This window comes from Arachis duranensis, chromosome 6, assembly GCF_000817695.3.
Source record: "Arachis duranensis cultivar V14167 chromosome 6, aradu.V14167.gnm2.J7QH, whole genome shotgun sequence".
In the NCBI taxonomy this organism is placed as follows: Eukaryota; Viridiplantae; Streptophyta; class Magnoliopsida; order Fabales; family Fabaceae; genus Arachis; species Arachis duranensis.
The window spans coordinates 7,742,172-7,764,686 of record NC_029777.3 but is presented as its reverse complement, the minus strand read 5'-3'; the positions used below and the strand labels follow the sequence as shown (position 1 = coordinate 7,764,686).

Below are 22,515 nucleotides of genomic sequence, written 5' to 3'. Positions count from 1 at the left end.
TATATAATATAGTCCAATGCAGAGTCATGGTTTGTGTTTGTGATGAAAGTTAGGAAAGTTCCAGATGTTTCTGCAGGGTCTTCTACCACCACAACTTGCGTGACTTTCTTCTATTCCTTACTTTTCAGCCACATAAAATTCTATTTTATTTATTTATTAGGTTCTGTCCATGGAAAAGCCGAAGAAGAGAGAGAAAAAAAAGTGGTGGTCGGTGTATGGTTAGTCACTTATGTGGCTTGCATTCACCGATCTAAGGCTTACACATACATGGACAACTCTGTTTTAATTTAGTTAACTACTTGTCACCGTAAGATTGTGCATGTATTCAGAAAGAAGCTCTGGAATAATTTTAGTTTTGCTTTTGCATTTTGCATAATTTTTTTTGGAAAAGTTTAGGGCGGTAGTTTTATTAAATTCTGACCAACATGTAACTAACAAAAAAAAATGAGTAATCTTTCACATTATTAAAAATATCATTCATAATACAAATTTCAAAAGTTGCTGTTTTTTAGCATTCCTTATTTTCTTTTTTTATTATTTTATCTTAGATGTATAAAAACAAATTAATGAAAAAATTTTTCATATCTCTCCACACCAGACGTTAAAAATTAATTCATGGCAGATTAAAATTTCAACTAAGGGTTTATCATTGGCAATATAACATCATAAACCTACACACTCAGAGATACAACATTTAAGAGTTCCATTCATTATTTAGCCTTTACTGTTTTTTTTTTTTTTTGAACATCATCTTCCACTTTTATTGGAAACATGATAGCTCCCAAATATTTTCAACTTTAATGTCAAAGCCCAATAACTTTTGGTCTTTGGGCTACATTGTAACATATTATAAAAGAAAACGCCAATACATAATACACTGCTGTCGCCCAGTCCAAAAAATAAAACATTAAAAATAATACACTGGTGTGTTATGTAGACTGTGAAGAGTTAAGCCGTTTATTCCCAGACCAAAAACACAAAAACCCGTTAACTCCATGTCCAAAAACGCATAACCATTCAGTCATTCACTCTTAAAGGTTAAAACTTAAAATCTACCAAAAAATCACAACTTAAAACTTAAAAAGTGATGGACTGATGGGAGATTGTTTATCCTTGTATTATTATTTATTAGCAATGTTAGACATTCAAGTATTTTTATGAATCAAGTTTAACCAAATTAAATAATAAAATTTAGAATAATATTAATTATTGCTGATTTTTATTATATTAAACCAATTTGATTGAACTTAGTTAAATTTTTTTTTTATGTGTAGCATTATTCAATTAAAAAAATGTATTTGCGTGTTTTTATGTTTTTTTTTTATCATAAAAGAATACATTATATATATAACGCTTCTCATATTCCGGTGTGCAAATTAAAATTCTCTCCCAATTAGCTCTCTATGTTTTTTTTTTACAAAAAATCGCCATAATAGAAAATGTGTGTTTTACTTTTGTAAATTCATATTTATAGTATGGTAAAAATAGTTGTTGAGAAATATTATGAATAAATTATTTTTGTAATTAAATTTAACTAAGTCTTTTTTCTTTTTCTTATGGATCTCCTTCTTTTTCAATTGGTTTTTATTACACCAATAAACTATTAAACCAACTTAGTTGAACTATTATCAAACTGATATTTGTTATACACTTATACTAACACTTTATATAAATCTTTTTAAACACTGACAAATGACAAACAGAAAAATATAAAATAACCTTGAAGCAAAAACAAAGAGTGGGAGATAGAAAAAGATTGCAGTTTAATTATGAGGGGGAGGAGGGAGACAAAAACGGTGATGGGAAAACTGATTTCACAGAAAGTGACAGAAACCATTGCAGTGAGTTTTGTGTTTACAAATTACATCCCCTAAGCTGCTGTGTGAGATAAAACACAATACAAGCAACAAGCATTATTGCTCCCATTATATGCGTGTTTACAAATTACAAAAAAGTTACAAACACAAAATGTAAAAAATATATATATGGCAAAACCTCTCCTCGCTCTAAAAAATTGAAAAAATTGACAAATAAAATATATATAACAGAAAAAAAAAAGAAAAGAAAAGAAAAATCACTCTTTTTACGTTTTAAATAACCAGGTTTACTTTCTATTGCCAGCTTTACGTTTGACATCAACTGGAGCTGGATGCCTTGCTGTTCTATTTGAAACAGAAGCACCGATCCTGCTATAAAATTTGTCAAAACACAAGTCAGTTATTTTTCATTATCCACTGATGCTGAAAAATCATAATCATAACTAGAATGTCATTTTTGTATTACCTCATTTCTGGGCTCTTTGCTGACTTTGGGATAGATCTCTTAGTCTTTGATCCAACTGCATTGGTCATGGTCATGGTGGAGAGTTTAGAATGATTGAATTGCCAAAGCAGGTCAGGTTCAGAGGAATCACTGGTTGCAGCATCAAGCTCATCCATTTCATCAGAACCCGCCATCATGCTGAACTGGTTGCCTCCCATGAACATGTTGTAGGATTGTTCAGAGTACATCTTAGAAGAGTCTTGCAGATATTTTTGGTAAAAGACATCGGATAAGTTCCCGTTGGCTCCCGGTGATTCCCAACATCCTAAGAGGTTGTCAGTTTTGTTTACGTCTTGCTTGTTTACCATGACTTTGTCCACCCATTCTCCAGAACCAGTTTCTTTATCATCTTCTGCGTAGTTCTGCCCGGGACTACTTACTGGGGGCCAGGGTGGTGAAGTTGATGACATCTCATCAAAATCCAAGCTTTGAGTTTTGTGTCTAAATCTGGACTTACTTTGAAGCTGCAGGATGAATGGTTCAAGTTCCATGAGTTCAAGGAATATTAATAACTAACCAAAAAGCATAAATTAGCTATATATTTAGAGAAACTCTATATTTTGAGAGCATACCCCTATATTGCCAACATCAACCATTGGTTGCCGGCATCCAGGGCGATCCCCAGCATCTGTGCCTCGCTGGCTTGCGTGATAAGGTGATAGATCACCAGCCCTTGTCCTGTATTTTTCAGAGCTACCAGAGAAAGAATGTTCCGATTCTCCTTCCTTTCTTGCCAATGCTGCCTTTAGGTTCGCAATCTGAAGTAAAACCCAATAGTTAGACTTATATAAGTGGTGATGGAATTTGATATTCTCTTTTGTAAGATTTTATTTTGTTATGAAGAAAAAGTGGTTAAATTTGAATATTAACCTGTTCTTTGAGCTCTTTGACATCTGCACTATCCTTGTTTACTCGAGCAGCACCGAGTTCAACTGTGGCAACCCTTTCTGCAAATTTAAGGGTACTGAGTGTTTCTCCAATAGCATCACTCTCTGGACTTATATGAACAAACATTAGTGTTTTGGCCTGTCCACCTGAAATTAAAACCCGATCAGACAGCATTATTAGTTTCATTCGAAAGAAAAGGTCTACCTGACTCAGCATTCGACAAAGTTTAAGAGAATACACATGCAATATAGTTACTACTAGTACTGACCCATAAGCAAGACAGCTCTTAAAACCTTACCCAGTGAATCCTGGAGCAATTGTGTGAGTTTACTATTTCTGTAAGGAACATGTGAGTTTTTCTGAGCAAGGGAAGCAATGACATCCCCAAGAGCTGAAAGGGATTTGTTGATATGCTGTGCTTCTTTTAGTCTGTCTCCTGTGGCCTCAGATTTGTCTACCCTTTCACTTCCTGCCAAGTCAACTAAATGCATGCATCCGCGAAGTATGGTTCCAGATGTCAAATCTCTTCCTTGAACATGAACAGTCAAGCAACTGCCAAATTGATAACCAAGTTAGCACTGCCTGCAAAACACCATCAGAATGAAACACTGGCCAACAAGAGGATATACCTATGAGATCGGCTACTACGATCGTTAAGGGCTGTTGCTCCAACTGCGCGGTTCCTTTGCCCAAGGTTCATTAGCTCAATAACATCAAGTGTTGATGATACAGGGACAAGGCTTGCATCTGGCACACTGAGCCCTTTGTTGGAACTACTACGGATTTCTAATGTAATCAATGGTTAAGGGCAAGCAGTACAAATAAAAGGTTGTGTTCTTCATGAAAGCACTATGAAAAAATCCAAATTGCATGAGAGAGCATATTGGATTTAAAACCATTCATGTGCCTCTACCTAATAGTTCAAGTTTTTAAGAGAGATAATTCATGACAGGAATAACCATATAAGCACTTCCAAATGAGAATCAAATGACCGGTAAAAAGGATATCTTTTGTTTGTTCCATCACTAACAAGTAGATCCCTGACTTGCTCATTATATATCTCAATCATTTGAACAGAAACATCATAGTGGAAAGTATCCTTTCTTTGATCTGCTATGAGAAACAAATCACTTAGAGCCCTGTAGTTCACACCTTGGCTTTTCTCTGTGATCTCTTTTGGTCCAGTCTACGTATTAAAAAACCTAAATGAGAATAAGCTCAATAAATTAAATCTCAGTTTTTCCAAAGAAAACTTCAATTGAATTCTACCATAGTGTAAGTTTTTCCTGATCCTGTTTGGCCATATGCAAATATGCAAACATTGAAACCGTCGAGAACAGATCTAATGAGTGGCTGCATATCAAGGAAGACCTCCGCTGCAAAATGAGGGGGGAAATTTTCAATCACACTAACAAATAAATCCTGGAGAAAACTCAGACCTAAAACCAAACCAACCTTGGGATGCAGATGGTCCAAAAACCTTGTTGAAGTTAAAGGATTTGCGTCCCTTCCCATTCTTTGAAGGAATATGTACAGTGAGAGTTCCATCTTCTATACTTTCAACTGTGCTCAACTGGTTTGGTTGTCCAGGAAAGAAGGGTCTTACTCGACAATAAACTCGAATACTCCCTGATCAAACAAAATAATCCATCTTAATTCTATGCTAGGACTTAAAAAATAAAGAAACCTCTCATTAATCAGTATTCTTATTACCCTTGAGATCCTGGACTTGATTATATAGTTTGCGATTTTCTTCAAGAACTCTATGATATCCGGATGCAGCATGAGCTAAGCCACAAACGTGCATACCTATGGAATAATAGAAGTTAAAATAAGATAATGACATGTTAATGAGGGAAGCAACAATTGAGCAAAGAACTTGAAATTAATTAATCCCAACTCTGTAGTACCTAGATTAGAGAACTCCTCTTGAAATTTCATTTGGATAAACTGCATACCAGCTTTTGTTGTGTGGAGCATGTGCTTCAGTTCCTACAAAAACATAATGAACCAAAATATTTTATTAAATCAAGTAAAAAATATATATATTATAATGACAAATACAGCCTAAGATTTTTTACTTGAATATCCCTCTGTTGTTGATCAGATAGCTCTTTCTGTCTCAGAAGTTGGCTTCTTGATTGCTCAGCAACACGGCTTTTCTGAATGAAATCCTCTTTCTTTGTTACCATATTAATCCTGTTGTCCACCTAACCAATTACAACAAAAATGCATTCTTAAGTTTCATAAGGTCCTGGAATGTTGCAAACACTAGGCATAACAAAATGTAACTGTGTTACCTTTTTATCTGGCATAACAAACTTCAATGCAGACCCATTGCTTTGAGAAACAGGATCTCTTGAAGTTATTTTTGGCTGTACCTGTTCACCTCCTCGGCTTGCAATCCGATGCTCGAACTCTTCCACAACCTTGCTTAAAACAGATTCAACCAACTGTTCCATGCAGAGAAAAATATTACTAAGGAGCTTGTAGGCTCAAACGCACTCTCGATAGTACTGAAGCAGTGGAAGACTAGTGATGGGACTGAGAATTGTTCTATCAGGATACAAATTTCAAATGCATTTTACCAAAGTAGCCACTAACTTGATCATTTGTGGAACACCTACAATATATCAGCTTACCATTGGAACTTCTTCTGGCCTCTTATCTGATAGAATTGCATGAACAAGCGAACTCAATGAATGGGAACCAGACTGCAAGTGTGTGATTATGATCATTCCATTAGTTATTCTTTCAGCTCAACTAGCCAAGCAATGCCACAAATAAAGCTTACCTACCATTTTACTATTAGATTCAGCTTCATTGTTAAGACCAGTTAGAGACTTTTCATTAATCGATGAGGTCCTCGACAAGGAATTAGTAAATGGCTCTGTGTTCATTCTCACAAAAGATTTCGTTGATGTAGCTGGTCTGAGATTTCCCCCGAATTTCCACACACCATTTGCCCCACTCTTCTTCCATTCACCATAGGATTTAAGGGCCAAGACGCAATTCACAATCCTGGATGATTTTCCTCCCTAAAACATAACCAGCGTTTCAGCAGAAAGACAAAGCAGTGCATAATCAAATTGGAAGGTCGTAATTAAATTCACCACTATCCGAATTCTATAAAGAAAAACAAAGTTGAAACAGAAAAAAGTATGTTATTTTACATACCTGTTCGAGATCAGATGCCTCAAAAGTAGGAAGTCCAATTTCCTGGACAGCAACCAGAAAATTCCTCACGTTTTCGAAGTACTGATATGCCGATAATGGTGCCCCATCCGGGATCATTGCAGAATCAACAGGACTCTCCACAACCTTAAAATGAAGAACACATTGCAGACATTAGTAAATATTAAACAAACAATAAGAGAAAAGTGAGTAAATTAAACTAGGATCTATCTAATTCACCTTGGGAACAGCTCCAGATTGAACCTTGTTAATAACATTACAAAGAATAATCCCACTTCTCAAACCAAGCCTAAACTCTTCCTCAGAGGGTTCAGCTGGTAAATCTTTGGCCGCAACAACTCCAACCATTTTTCTAAGCCACCCTGCTGCTTCATATCTTCTAGATGCTGCACATCAATGATTTTCTATTTGAGAATTCAGAATAACTCATACAAAATCCAGATATGCAACCGTCACAGAGATAAAGATGATAAATCAATACATTCACGGAAAGATGGATTGTGGATCAAAGGACTAAATTGTTCTGATGTTGAATTTACAGTGATCAGACATTGATAAACCTATCTCCCAGCATTGAAAAAAGAGCAATGCAGAATTCAGAGGTCATAGATTCATATTATGATCAGCGATTCCAAAATCTCAGAAAAATGAAGGGAAAATACCAGCTTCTTCCGCTTTCCTGGACTCCAAATCAAGATCTTTGAGGCGAGTGCCGTGCTGCTGAAGCACATCCTCCACCACGGACGCCACTGAGAAGGAGAATGCTGCCTCTGCCGCCATAACTGGAACACCACTACAATGCAATACAGAAGCTTGCTCTTGAGTCCCTCAGCAGAGGCAAAGTTCAACAACAATCCAGCTCACCAACATTGCAGAAGCAAGAAGAGAAAAGAGAATCTAAGGTGAGGAACAAGAAAGAGAGAAAGAAAGAGAAAGAGAGAGAGAGAGAAGAAGAAGAAGAGAGAAATAAAAGTGGTTTTAAAGAGTGGGTTGTGGTGTGTCTCTCTTTGATGGTGCTGTTGAGTGTTGTTGAGATTTTTTCATATTCCATAATTCCATTACCTTTTAGCTTTTTTTTTTTCTTTTTTCTTTTTCCTTTTTTCTTCTCTACCGAATACAGAAGAGATCATTTGCAATTGCAGGGAATTCAAGTTTCGCTTTATACTCTCCTCCACTAACCACTATGCTGGTTTTTCGCTTTCTCTTTCCCACTCACTCCGAACCTATACACCCACACCCAAACCATACGTGGGACCTCCCTCTTTCAAGTTATTTTATTTTTTTTATTTTTGTTTTGGATTTGTTCCCTTCTCCCACCCCAAAACCCCAAGCTTTGAGTTCACTCCCAGTGATGGCGCGTGCGCTTGACTTTTATACATAGAAACAGTGCAAGCGAAGGGTGTTTGTGTTGGTTAACATGTTTACATTGTACTGTACCTTTATTTTGTCTTGTAGTTGTATAGCTACTGTTATAGTGTTATGGATTATGGTGTATCTCTACAACATTTATGGCCGTAACTGCAGGTAAACTGAAACTGGAAGATTGCAATTTCGTAATGTTGGATACTTATTTATTTACTCGCCATGTAATTATTCTCTTAAATATCCTCCTCAATATTAAATGGATTCAAATGTAAATATAATTACTTTTTAGAATCTAAAGGGAAAATAATCTGTTTTTTCTTTATAATCACATGTTTTTTTAAGTAGATAATTAGTAATAATAAGTTGGAGAAATAAAAGAAAGAATGTCGTTTCGTATGTAATAAGAACAAAAAAGGAAGGGATAAACTGTGTTAAAGAAGTTTTATATGGTGATAAATTATACTAGCGTTCAAATGTGACAAATTAAAAATTATGTTATACATTTTTTATTATTTCAACCTTTATAATTATTTTCTTCTCTTTATTTGTCTAACTCATGAGCTATGTAATGTAAGTTTTAATTTATTATTATTATATATGTATATATATATTCTATTTTGTAAACCATTTTATTTTAATAGATTTTTTAATTAATTTATTTTATTGTATTTTTCTTTTACTTTAAAAACTTTAAGGGTCTAATGATCTTCCGTTTAAACGATTCTAATTATACGATTAAGAAGTAGTTTAAGAGAATATTTCTGTTTATACAATTTCAATTATATGATCAAGAAATAATTCAAGAAAATAGGTTTGAATTTTAGTAATTTATTAAGTCTGATTATTATATAAGAAGTTAAAAATATTCTAAACTTAAAAAACTTTTTACTAATAAAATTGATTTTGTCCAAGATCGGAGAGAGAGAAAGAAAAAGTTAAAATTTTTTAACTAATTACAAAAATTCACTACCATCAAAGCCATTAAATTTGAATATATTAAGTGAGGATCAATAAGAAGCAAAGTTTTTTTGTAAGGCAAGAGTGTAAGGCAGATAAATGATTGAAAATAACTTTATTTATAAAAATAATTATTTACAATAACCTCGGTTTTTTGTAAACTTTATTATTTACAATAAAAATGGGTTTAAAAACTTTATTTATAAGAATAATTATTTATATATGTCTACAATTTTTATAAGAATAATTATTTATATATTTTGGTTTATGTATACTCTTTTTAAATTAAGTTTTTTAAGTTCAGACTTCAGAATATTTTTAACTTTTTGTATAAAGGTTAGACTTAATAAATTACCAAAATTCAAACCTATTCTCTTAAACTACTTCTTGATCGTATAATTAGAATCGTTTAAACGGAAGATCATTAGACCCTTAAAGTTTTTAAAGTAAAAGAAAAATACAATAAAATAAATTAATTAAAAAATCTATTAAAATAAAATGGTTTACAAAATAGAATATATATATATATATATATAAAATAATAAATTAAAACTTACATTACATGGCTCATGAGTTAGACAAATAAAGAGAAGAAAATAATTATAAAGGTTGAAATAATAAAAAATGTATAACATAATTTTTATTTTGTCACATTTAAATGTTATTATATGTAAATCTAATAATTAATAAAAGTTAATATTATCTAATGTAAAATAGATTAAAAATAAAAAGAGATTAACAAAATCAATTAACAAATTTCTAAAAAATTAATTAACAAAGTTTTTATATTGCTACATTTGTTGTGTTATATGTCGAACTAATAATTAATAAAATAATATTATCCAATGTAAAATAGAATACAAATAAAAAAAAAGAAGTTAACAAAATATGTGTGAGAAATTTTCATTCTACTGATAGGTGTAGGCTTTTTTTATCTTTTATATGTTAATTATGTGATAAATAAAAAATATAAAATTAACTAATTTTTTTGCAATACAATTTAGGAAATTAATAAATGTCAACCATAGTACTCTATATAATTAAATATCAAATCCAGTACTCTACATAATTAATAGCTTAGATAGTTTAGGAAATTAACATATTAATGTTTTTAACGAATCTTTGATGGGTGCGAATTTTCTTGCGTCCTATATATATGCCAATCAAATAACTTAGCCAATATGTAAAATAAATAATATTGTGGTAGACAAAATTAACAATTTAATTTATTTTCAAAATAAATATTTATGTATTCAAATTTTGAACATAATACTCTACATAATCAATATTTAAAAAATTAAAAAAATATTATTACAAAGTAATTTAAAAAAATAAGTTAACAAAATATTTATAGAACTCTTTCATTCAATTACTGATAGGTAAGGACATATAAAAAACATAAAACACATATCAAATAAAAAGAAACTGTTTTCTTTCTGCATCAAATTGATAAGACAAAAAAAAATATTTCTTTCTACATTAAATTTATAAAAAAAAGACATAGTAGTATTTTCATATGTCAAAAGTTGAGAATAAATTAAAAAGGCAGATAAATGATTGAAAATATAGATTAGATAAGTAAACTAAAGAGAAGAAAAGATATAAGTGGATGTTATATGTGAAAATAGTAATCGCTGTAAGACTAAATGAAATTAACAACTGCAGTTGATGAAGGTAATGAAAGAAGACGAAGGCGAGAGTGTTGAAGAAAGGAGAATAATAGAATAGCAAGAAAAATACAAAAAAGTAAAAACTAAACTACTGAAAGGATAACGTACTCAAAACAAAAGGATATAAATTAAAATTAATATAAGATTAAACAAAATATGAACAACAAACGATATAAACTAAAACTAACAAAGCATGAAGATATTGATAGAACAAACGATATAAACTAAAACTAACATAGAATTAAACAAAGCATGAAGATGATGAAGAATGTGAAGATATTGATATTCATACCAGTCCATTTTCTTTTTATTTATTAGCAATTTACAGACTGTCTTACATTTTTTAAAACTGTCATTTTAGTGGGAAGTTATTGGATTTTTCAAAATAAATTTTATGTCTATTTTGTCATTATAATTTAGTTTCCAAAATAGTTTATTGTAGGATTAATATAGTCCAAAAAATTGGACACCAAAATCATAGTCAACTCTCTGTATTGGCTTTATATATTGTTGTTAGACGTATAATATATATATATATATATAAAATAATAAATTAAAACTTACATGGCTCATGAAATAGAAAAATAAAGAGAAGAAAATAATCATAAAGGTTGAAACAATAAAAAATGTATACCATAGTTCTTATCTTGCCACATTTAAATGTTATATGTCAATCTAATAATTAATAAAAAATAATATTATCTAATGTAAAATAGATTAAAAATAAAAAAGAAATTAATAAAATCAATTAACAAAATTCTTATTTTAGGTCGCCAAATTATTTGAAAAATCAATTAATAAAGTTTTTATATTGCTACATTTATTGTGTTATCTGTCAAACTAATAATTAATAAAAAATAATATTGTGGTAGACAAAATTAATAATTTAATTTAGTTTTAAAGTAAATATTTATGTATTCAAATTTCGAACATAATACTCTACATAATCAATATTTTAGAAAATCCAAAAAAAATTATTACAAAGCATTTAAAAATAATTAACAAAATATTTATGAAACTTTTCATCCAATCATTAATAGTCAAAGACATATAAAAAAATAAAAACAGATATCAAATAAAAAGAAATTGTTTTCTTTCTGCATCAAATTGATAAGAAAAAAAAAATTATTTTTTTTACATTAAATTGATAAAAATAAAAGGAGATACAGTACTATTTTCATACGTCAAAAGTTGGGAATAAATTAAAAAAGCATAGAAATGACTGAAAATATAAATTAGATAAGTAAACTAAAGAGAAGAGATATAAGTGAATGTTATGCGTAAAAGTAGTAACTCAATGAAATTTGCAACTGCAATGGATGAATGCAATGGAAGAGGATGGAGGCGAGAGTGTTGAAGAAAAGAGAAGAACAGAAGAGCAAGAAAAATATAGAAAAGTAAAATCCAAACTGCAGTGGATGGAGGCAATGGAAGATGCGTTGTTATATTTATAGAAGTAACAAAACTGTTTTCATTTTAGTGGGAAGTTAATAGAAGTAACAAAACTGTTTTTATTTTAGTGGGAAGTTATTAGATTTCTTAAAACAAATTTTATGTCTATTTTGTCTTTATAATTTGCTTTATTAAATAGTTTATTGTAGGGTTAATATAGTCCAAAAAAATTGGACACCAAAGTCATGGTCAACTATCTGTATTGGCTTTATATATTGTTATAGATTTAATTTTTTTTAACTGAATAAAATTCAGAAAATTCATCATTCCAGAATTAATTTTTTTAAAAAAATCTTGTACCTTATTCTACTCTTACATCCCACACCTTTAATATTAGAAGAATAATTCTATATAACCAGTAAATATTATTATTATGGATTAGTAATAATTTATAGGGCAATTTACTGAAATAAATACTATGACCTCCGAATTTATCAGAATACACAATTTGCAAAATGGATATCAAAATACATTTTTTTTTATAAATTTTGTAACGTTCGAAGCATTCCTTCACATAATCCGTGGTAGGGGTGTCGCAGTTTATGTGTGTTTTGCAAACGTGCATAAACCGCTACAAGGATCTAACAGTTTATGTTTTGTCAAATTCGCCTATATGTACCACTCAAAATAGGGAGTAGGGCATTCGTAGAGAGTCATTTTCACACTTTCACAAATGGATAGTGAGGAGAGCTTGTTGGTTCTAGTATACTGCTTTGGTTAAAAAAAAAGTAATAGGCATGGTGTTAAGTTCACTGATAAAGAACCGCTGAGCGTTTTTATCCGTTTGACCGATACTTTGTCGGATCTAAAGAGGAACATATTGCAGAAGGTAGGGTTGTGTGGGGCCAAGTTGGTGAAGAAGGTGTTCTACAAGATTCCGATGGCGGTTGTGTCAAGTGGTGTGCAGTATGAAACATTTGTGATAAGGTCGGATGAAGACATGGAGGTCTTGTTTCATTATCGGCGGAGTTTTTCGGAGGTGAGAATACATGAGTTGTTTGCCAAGTTAGAAGACGGTGTCGACAGTTCTGGGGCTTCAGTGCCAAATCCTCAGTCGACGACGGTGGAGGGTGCTTCTACTTCGATGCCTGTCATTGCACCTGGTTGTCTCTTAGCTGCACCTCCACTTGTTCTAGCACTGGCAGGTAGATCACCTGGTTTGATTACTGGTCTTGTTGGTAGTGATAAGCCAGATCACGTTGAGGACGCGATGCGGGAAGATGATTCGGACGATGAGCCCGATCACATATCGGGGGATAGTGAGGAGGAGACTCAGATGGTCCCACCTGCACCTCAGGGGCCATCCAATTCTGGGTCCCACCAACAACCACCACATTTCTCGATGCTGAACTTGGAAGCAGTGAGTCAACAACCAGATGAGGCAAACACCTTTGGAAGCCAAGGATTACACGAGGACAATACTTCTGGGGAATTTCAGATTGGCCAATATTTCCAGACTAAGAAGGAAGCTGTGATGAGAGTTAAGGATTATAGCATTCGTCGTGGAGTTCAATATCAGGTTATGGAATCAGATCATCTGAAATATGTTAGGAGATGCAAGGAGTTTGGAAACGACTGCACCTGGACGATCCGCGTGGCACTTCGGCAGCGCAAGAGTAACTGGGAGGTTAGAAGGTACAACGGAGCTCACACTTTCCTGGCCACTTCGATTTCGAGCGACCACTGACAGCTCGATTACCACGTAATTTGTGCGAGGATCTATCCGTTGGTTAGGGCGGATGCAGCGGTTACGATAAAGGTGTTGCAAGAAGCCACTGAGTCAACCTACGGATTCAGACCTAGTTATATGAAGGTGTGGAAGGCAAAGCAGAAGGCAATCGCACAGATCGACGGGGATTGGAAAGAGTCATATGCCGAGTTACCCCGGTGGATCCTTGGGATGCAAGCAACGATGGACGAAACTGTTGCTTTGTTGAAGACTTCTCTAGTGCGTGTAGGTGATGAGGTTGATGAGTCTACAGAGTACTTTCATCGTCTTTTCTGGACATTCCTTCCATGCGTTGAGGCTTTTAAACATTGCAAGCCACTAATCAGCATTGACTGTACGCATCTGTTGGAAAGTATAGCAGGACTCTGCTTTTGGCTATTGCGCAAGATGGAAACTCGAATATATTGTCGGTTGCGTTTGCACTTGTTGAGGGGGAGAATGCTGAGTCGTGGGCTTTTTTCTTATCCCACTTGCGACAACATGCCACCTGGAGCTGGATATGAATCCATGAGTGGAAATCTAGTTTGTAAGGCATTCTGGTGATCTCTAACAGACACAACGGCATTAACACTGTACTGGAGGCACCAGACAGTGGTTGGCTACCGCCTCATGCATATCGAGCGTATTGCATTCGACACGTTACCGCTAATTTTGCTCTCAGTTTCAAGGGCCATGATGCAAGGCGGCTGCTCGTGAATGCGGCGTATGCCAAGACTGATGAAGAGTTTGACTACTGGTTTGATATTATGAGGACTAAGAATCCGGCTATGTGTGATTGGGCCAACCGACTGGAGTACGATAAGTGGACCCAACACCAGGATGGAGGCAGACGGTTCAGCCACATGACGATGAACATATCCGAGTGTGTTAACTCTGTATTGAAGGAGACACGGAATCTGCCGGTTACTGCACTTGTGAAATCCACATATGGGAGGTTAGCAGAGCTTTTTGTCGTCCGAGGGCAGACAGCAGAGGCGCAGTTGGGATCTGGTCAAGGCGATAGAGCGCAACTTGAAAGATTCGAGGTGCTTTACGGTTACTCTGTTCGACAGACATCAGTCTGAGTATACCATGGCTGAGACGACTCCTACCGGTAACTTTTCGCTTGGGACGTATCGGGTTTCCCTCGGAGATTGCACTTGTGACTGCGTGTACTTTCAAGCTCTCCATTACCCGTGCTGTCATGCGATTGCATGCTGTGCTCAGTCCCGGTTAGACTGGGCTACGTACGTCCATGGGATTTATACCATGAGTAAGGTGTTCAGTGTATACCGGATGAGATTTTTGTCCCCTGTTCCAGAGGGTCTGTGGCCACCGTACGACGGTCCTACTGTCGTTCCTGATCCTTACATGAGACGTGCAAGAGAAGGGCGACCGAGGTCAACAAGAATCTGTAACATCATGGATGAGGCCGATACTAGTTGGCCGAAGCAATGTGGGCTATGCGGACAGACTGGACACACTCACAGGACTTGCGCTTAGTGAGGATTCGCACCCACAGCATTGGCATAGGTGTCATTAGGTCGTCATGATTAGCTTTCATTTTTCTTTTCTTATTTGTATTGTCCTGTTTTAGTCTATGCTTTTCCATGTATGAATGTTAAGTAAAGTTGTACTTACTATTCGTTTTACGGTGATGTGGTTATTGTTAGCGATTCTTTACGTAGTTGTGATTCTCTTGAGTAAAGGTGTTCTAATTTTGTTGGTAATTCTATGAGTTCAAGAGACTAATTTCAATTAAATCAAAGCACCAACCTATGTTGCCCCATACATAAAAAAGGCATACCAAAGTTTCATCCAATAACTCATACTCCATGAAAAATGAACTAAGTCTACACTAAAGTATAAACTGCGACACCCCTACCGCGGATTATGTGAAGGAATACTTCGAACGTAAACTGCGACACCCTTGTAGCGGATTATGTGCATTCGTAAACCACGGGACTCCTGTCACAGTTTACCTAGTTTATGAAAAAATATATTTCGGTATCCATTTTGCAAAATATGTATTCTTATCAATTTGGAGGTTAGAATATTTATTTCAGTAAATTGTCCTAATTTATATTTATATTTATATAAATTTATATACATAAAATATATACTTTGTATTTATATTTATCAAAATTTATACACATAAATTAATACTATTTGTACTTATATTTTTTAAAATTTGTACGTATAAATTAATAAAATATATTTGTTGAAAACAATTTAGTGTCTGAGGGTCAAAATTTTTTTGTTAATTCCAAGAATTTCTCATATTAAAAAAAATAAGAAATAGATGGACATCAATATCGCATACGGTTTTTTGTTTAAGTTAGAAATGAGATTTAAATTTGAATATTCAGTTGAAAGGAAAAAATAAAGAGGAAGGAAATAGAAAAGAAAGAAAGGAAAGAAAAGAAATTGAGTGAATTTTTATTTTCTTTATATGCGTTTAAATGGAAGAAAAATAAGAAAAAAGAAAATGTTATAAAAATATAATTTTATTCTTATATTATAAAATATATTAAAAAAAGTAAAGGGGTAGTATTGAAAGTAGAGAAAGAAAAATTAGTTTTCTTCCCTTTTTCTTTCTAATGTTGAAGAGAAAAAAAATTAGTGAGTCTCACCAATTTTTTTCTATCCCTTTTCTTTTCTTTCTAGTTTTTCTTCTCAACTAAACAATGAAAAATAATTATTTTTCTTTCCATTTTTTTTTCTTCTATTTTTCTTTCAAACAAACATAGATAAAAATAAAAAAATTATGTCATTTGAACTTTAATTTGTTGGGTTACTGCTACATACGTTTGCTGACCGTTTTCTTGTTTAAATAATTTGTTTCTTGATACAAGTCTGTAAGATAGGCCAATAAAAAGAGAATGTTAAATATATTTAGTAAAAGAAATTGAAGAATTTGTTATAGTGTTAGTTTAAATGTAAAGTAAAAAAAAAATGTTAGTTACCTAATATTTTTCATATCTAAGAAGCTAAACATATAAAATTCCTAATATATTTATTATATAAAAATTTAAATTGTTCTATTTAAATTGATTTAACATATTTGTCAACAAAATACCACACTGTGAACTAATATGAAATTATGAATTTTAACCTTGCTCTAGTATAGCTCAAAATTGAAGGTGATCGATACTAGCTATTAGTACATACTAGCACTTACAATGTGATTTTGGTGATCATCTTAAAGTGGCCAACCATCAATCTTAATGATCATGCTTTGAGTTTAGATAATTATGATTATGTTCTCCGTTTTTATTGTTTCATTGAGACTCATGAACCAGTTGAAGCTGTCCTCATCCACCCCACCAACTCTATGAAGAACCGACTTTGGCACATGAAATAAAGAAAGGCTTATGGCCAATGCCACATTCCCACACACGAGTTATTTTCTTCTCTTTTATTCCAAGTTTCCAATTTAAGTATTTCAATTTAAAAGTGGAGGATTTTAATGTTTCATGTAAAATAAACAATGCGCTTTGGCTAGGCATCACCTAGCTATAATACTAGGTAGGTTATATATTAGTTGTCCAAGTAACCTTTTATTCTTAAACAAATTATACAAGTGTATAATTTAAGGATCATAACATGATGAGAGTCACTAATATCAACCATAGTGCCATACCATTTAATTTAGATGATCCTCTCTCTGTAGAATGTGCTATTGCTACCTTCTAATTAGAAAGAAAATTAAAATAATAATAAAATAATCGAAGGGGAGAGAAAAGAAAAGAAAAGAAAAGAAGTTCCATCTCTTTGCCTAACTTAGCGGAACAAAAACCTCTCCCTTTTGGGGTTCGAAAAAATTATTCTTAGAACCTAAAATAAAAGAAAAGTATGCTATAGAGAAGTAGAAGGTGGTTGGATTTGTCTGCTTCGTTAATGCTCATCCACACATACAATAGCGCGTTTGGTTTGGTCGAGCCCAACTTAGCTTTGTATCATTTTGCTCACTTGATTCAAATTATAGAGGGAACTTAGTAGGTCCATCTAACGCTGGAATTTCAAGTTGATCATGGGTTTTCTCTAGTGTTAATTAAGAATAATATGATTGTTATGATGGTTTAGCAAGCTTAGATGCTGGTACTTATGGTCCTTTTGGTTAAGACTTAAGACTCAAATGATCAAAAGTGCCCTCTCTGTTTAGGCACCTTTTGGCGTTGGGTATTTAATCCCAAAGAGCAAATTAAACAATGAGCTTGCTCCTGTTAATTAAGGTTTTGGAGGGCCACATCATGTATCCATCTTTTATATAATAATGCATGATTATTTTTTAAGAAAATAAAAGCTTTATTTATGTATTTTTAAAGGATCTTTTTCTTCATATATATATATATATACAAAAATAGGGTAGAGTATACTTTTTGTCTCCAAAATTTGGCAAAAATTTTAAAATTATCCGTAAATTTTATTTTATTTCAATTTTGTCCCAAAAGTTTTCGATTTGCATCAAATATACCCTGTATTTTCAAAAAATTTTAAGACCAATCTAACAATAATGCATGAAAATTATGTTTGATTTGCTTGTGTTGAGAATTGTTTTTATGTTATTGTTGAATTGATCTTAAATTTTTTAAAAAATTAGCCGTCAGGAATATATTTGATGCAAATTAAAATTTTTTTGGACAAAATTAAAACCAAATAAAATTTAGGGGTATTTTTAATTTTTTTTTTAAAGAATATTATATGTATTAGCCGTCATATATTTGTATATAAATATATTTTATTTAACTAATTTTTAATGTATATCTTGTATTCAAATTATGTATATTATATATGAATAGTTAGTTTAGTAATTAATTCTTTGTATACATATACATAATTGATGTATGTATTATCGGTTGTTAAGAAAATTATATCAAAATAAAATTTATAATGCTTAATTATCTATAATAGGTTTATATTTTCTTAATACAAATATTAGGTGAATAATATTTGCATTTGATATAATATTAACTCACTTTTTTTTCACTAAAATGCTAGTCTTTAGCATTCCATTTTCTCAAAATTATATATGGATTGTAATTAGATGAAAGTGTATGCACAAAATATTTTCACATGTGTGTATGTGTCTTTTGATGTATCAATAAAATATTCACTTTCCAAATAGTTATGATTAGTAATATTAACAAAAAGATAATGTTAGGTAAACAATAATTGTTTTGAACAATATGAACAATTATCAATTAAATTAAAATATATTATATTTTTAAATTATTTATCTAAATCTTAATATTAGAATAATCATTCGCATATCTAGTGAAATGAACATCTGATATATCCATTGTTCACATTATTTAATATTTTTATTATCTACTTATATTTTTTTTAATAAGTTAACAAAAAGTATTAATTATGTATTATTTTGTGGTTAGAGGTATAATATTTTATTTTAATTGAACTAGAAGGCAAAATTGATGTGTGTAATTCTCATAATAAGATGCATGTTGAGCCATGGATGAAAATGCGGTTTAGTTTCAAAGTGAAGGAAGTACATAAACTAATATATAGACACGTACCAACATTGGGTTAAGCAGGTTAGAAAGGTTGAAAAGCAAGCATTCACTGAGTTTCACATCGTATATTGTAATAAAATAATCCCATTTACCAGTAACTTATTAGAAAGGAATGGGCCATGCAACCACACTATTTGGTAAACCTTCTCTTTCGGTTAGTGAAATGGTTGTTGGAAAACAGTTACCCTCCACAGCCTTCAAATTACTATTTTAATGATGAAATTAAAACAACCATAGCAAAGTACAGTGTAACAACTGATCATCAATTGTTTATGTCCTTCTCCTCCAAGTCAATTAAATCTATTGCACACGCTTTAATCATCACTTCAGCCGTACATGATTTACGAACGAAAATGTGTTTTGTATGGACTTTTTGTTGGAAATGTAGCAAAAATATTTTAAACCACTTTTTTTTTTTTTTCTGTAATAATACGATTATTGTTCCGAAATATACCTTAAATGGATAATGTGTAAATTGACTTAGTGAAAGAGGTTGGAAGTGGCAATAAATAAGTATAAAGTGCATTTATTTCGATGTTTAGGTCGGTAAGAATTTAAATCAGGAAAAATATTATTTGTATAATAAAATTTAGTCTTTGTTTAATTTTTAATATTATTTAATTATTTTTTAGATACACATTTATAATTAAGATTAATTTAAATTTTAAAAATTATTTTTTTTAATTTCTATCCACTTATGATTAGTTATTATTGTTTTTTTCTTTTACACGATTTTTTTCTTTCTTCTATTCTTCTGTCTCGTTCTCTACTTCTTTCTTAAAGTGGTCGTAATTTCTTTTTCAATTGTAACATATCTAAAATTATTAACGTATACAGAAAATATTTTTGAAACACATCCAAAATCATAAATCTAAAACTTAAATTTAAACATTAAAAAATAATTATAACACATCTAAAATTATGAAGTGATACACAAAATATTTCTAAAACACATTCAAAATCATAAATAAAAAATTTAAACTCTTGCAGTGGCCGTGATTGCAGACATAATAGTGTTGACAATTTGAGAATTATGATTCTTTAAGTTGTTCTTCTACCTAAACCATTCTCCAATGGAAATTAGGATGTTGTACATGGCATACAAAATCAATGTGATTGAATAACTAAACAGATACATACGGTTAACTATGAATTACTTTCTCTTAAAACACATCCAAAATACTTGAAGTCCACTTTCGACGAAGAAGGATTAGTGACGCTGACGAGGACTAACGCGACGAAGAGTAGGACGAAGCGAGACTGCGGACTGAACGGCGAGGAGGAAGGCGATGCCAAGGACGAGCGAGGCGGACGACGGCATTGTAGAGAAACGGCGAAGTGGAAGAACGGCGCTGGGGATGATGCAGCGGCGCCGAAGAAGACAACAACGCGAACGAATAATCACATGGACGAATTAAAATCTTCAATTTTACTAAATTTATATTTTGGGAAGTGTATTTAAATGATAATCTGTTAATAATTAAAAATAATAAAACTGAAACAAAAATTTTAAATTTTAGTTTTATTTAGTTTGTATTTTAAATGTGTATTCAATTTAAACAAGACACTAAATTTATTTAAATGTATTTGTTTTATTTTTTTTAATTATTATAATAAAAAACTGAATATTATACCGTTTTTAAAAAACATCTAGTTGAATTGATTATACAATAGATTTAAGTGAAAATTGGATGATAAAATACCTAAAGTAACGAAGTATTTATAGAATATGGTCATGAACTAGATCACTAACCATGTGACTTTTTTCAGATAAGAATGACAAGTAGTTATCCCTCATTATATTGAAGTAGTGGGAGAAAATCTATTACTTTCTCTCCAAATAAATCGACTCAAACTCAGAACCTAGGATCCAAATCATGGTATGGTCGCGTATATTGACCTGTCTGTTGGCCCTAGCCTTGCCGCATAGACGCTTCATGGATCAAGGAGAACCTCTTTATTGGATCACTAGTAATTAAACTCAACATTATAAATTAGAGAGAAAAGAACAAATAGGTCCTTGACCTTTTGATCCGCAGACAACTAAGTTTTTAAGGATTTGAAAATACATTTAAGTTAATGACTTTTTCAAAATCTAAACATATTAATCCTTCATGTTCACTTGGGTCTGTCGGACTCAATGAAAAAATCAAACATATTGTATTGACTTGGTTAATACGGATGTACACGTGGGAGAATTTTTAAAATTGAATAAATTAGATTTAGAGATCGATATGTCTAGATTTTGAAAACTTAAATGTATTTTTAAATTTTCAAAGACTTAAATGTCCGCAAACCAAAAAGTCATAGATCGATTTGTCTTTTTTTCTAATTAGGATGTGAAAAGTTATATTATTATTGTTTCATGTTAGCCGAGGTAATTATTTTTTTGTTTATATAAATATTTAATAATTTAATAATCATATAAATATATTTTTTTCACTTAATCATGGTCGACTTCTTTAGACTTTTCCAAAAAAGCTCTTCAAAAGTTTGGATTGTTATTTGATAAAATGAAGAAAAAGATTGCACTTAATAAGTAGAATATAAAACTGGTGTTTGGTAAATTTGTTCATAAAATTTAAAATAGTTATAGCAAACAGAACATCAATGAGATGAAACCAAAATTAGGCTCCTATTGTGAAATATAAGAATACGAAAATAGAAATGGAAAAAGAAGTCCAGAAAAAAATGAGGTAATGATTAAGCTATTAATTATGGTAATCTAACATTATTTAATTTTTATAGATAAAAGGTATTTATATTCAATCTAAGACTACATTAAGCAATAAGTTGTATCTAGCTAATTAATAAATTTTAACCAATTTTAAAATGAAAAAGGATAAAAACATTCACATTAGACAAAAATATTTTAATCTCACAATGCAATATTCTTTAAACACACACTAGCTGTGTTATAAGTTTACTTTTTGATATTTAATAATTTCATAATGAGAAAATAGTATATAGTTTAATAGTTTGTAAATTGAAGCAGCATGGTGGACGGACGTGGAGGCACGCACAAGCATGGCATGAGCGTAACGTTCAAAATTTTCAAATTGGAAGTTCGGAACCAAAGCAAGTAGGTTCGGGAAGGCCCACGAGAGCGTCCATGTAATGGCCCACTTAGCCCATTCAAACCAATTATTTGTCCACGTCACGCGCCGGCAGCCGGCAACCGGCAACCTGCATCTCAGTCAACTAACACGCCACCCGCTCTATCCAATTAGTTTCGTACACACTCTCACTCTCACACCCTCCTACGTAAGCGCGTGACAAATCCGTTAACCATGTGAATTGCGAAAGCCTTCAACTATAATTTTTCTCAAAATAAAAAAGACAAATGTAAAAAGATTTTGTAATTATTTAAAATTTAATTTTCATACACTACAAAAAATAAAAAAATTATATGCAAATATCTCAT

At 31.9% G+C, this 22,515-nt stretch overlaps 2 protein-coding genes across 3 annotated transcripts; one reads left to right on the top strand and one right to left on the bottom strand.

The window, feature by feature from the left end:
* Positions 1-1,746: 1,746 nt before the first annotated feature.
* Positions 1,747-7,508, bottom strand: LOC107492456 (kinesin-like protein KIN-14I). Of its 2 annotated transcripts, none has more exons than XM_052262561.1 (18): positions 7,068-7,508; positions 6,625-6,791; positions 6,388-6,531; positions 6,009-6,248; positions 5,853-5,924; positions 5,511-5,663; positions 5,292-5,420; positions 5,121-5,202; positions 4,924-5,019; positions 4,666-4,839; positions 4,480-4,586; positions 4,218-4,396; positions 3,840-4,001; positions 3,509-3,762; positions 3,193-3,356; positions 2,895-3,080; positions 2,284-2,786; positions 1,747-2,186 (listed from the first exon to the last, which is right to left on the bottom strand). In XM_052262561.1, exons 1-18 carry the CDS (start codon positions 7,183-7,185, stop codon positions 2,105-2,107), a joined length of 3,012 nt encoding a protein of 1,003 aa, XP_052118521.1. In that variant the 5' UTR covers positions 7,186-7,508; the 3' UTR covers positions 1,747-2,104. The 2 variants fall into 2 exon arrangements, with proteins under 2 accessions (XP_052118521.1, XP_015968964.1); XM_016113478.3 differs by having other exon boundaries at positions 1,747-2,189; positions 7,068-7,507.
* LOC107492394 (uncharacterized) lies at positions 7,204-14,642 on the top strand. Its single transcript, XM_016113419.2, has 6 exons — positions 7,204-7,307; positions 7,861-7,929; positions 12,585-13,484; positions 13,584-13,832; positions 13,940-14,026; positions 14,132-14,642. The coding sequence occupies exons 1-6, from the start codon at positions 7,204-7,206 to the stop codon at positions 14,640-14,642; spliced, it is 1,920 nt and encodes a 639-aa protein (XP_015968905.2).
* The last annotated feature ends 7,873 nt before the right edge of the window (positions 14,643-22,515 follow it).

What these genes read in the sequence shown, in the direction of transcription:
- LOC107492394 (XM_016113419.2), top strand. Translation starts at nt 7,204, where the DNA reads ATGCAATACAGAAGCTTGCTCTTGAGTCCCTCAGCAGAGGCAAAGTTC. An exon ending in AAGAGAAAAGAGAATCTAAG is followed by an intron (nt 7,308 to 7,860) that starts GTGAGGAACAAG and finishes TTTGTCTTGTAG; the next exon opens with TTGTATAGCTACTGTTATAG. An exon ending in GAGGGGGAGAATGCTGAGTC is followed by an intron (nt 14,027 to 14,131) that starts GTGGGCTTTTTT and finishes GATCTCTAACAG; the next exon opens with ACACAACGGCATTAACACTG.
- LOC107492456 (XM_016113478.3), bottom strand. Translation starts at nt 7,185, where the DNA reads ATGGCGGCAGAGGCAGCATTCTCCTTCTCAGTGGCGTCCGTGGTGGAG. An exon ending in AATCTGGAGCTGTTCCCAAG is followed by an intron (nt 6,532 to 6,624) that starts GTGAATTAGATA and finishes CTTCATTTTAAG; the next exon opens with GTTGTGGAGAGTCCTGTTGA. An exon ending in TCAAAGAGCTCAAAGAACAG is followed by an intron (nt 3,081 to 3,192) that starts GTTAATATTCAA and finishes GTTTTACTTCAG; the next exon opens with ATTGCGAACCTAAAGGCAGC.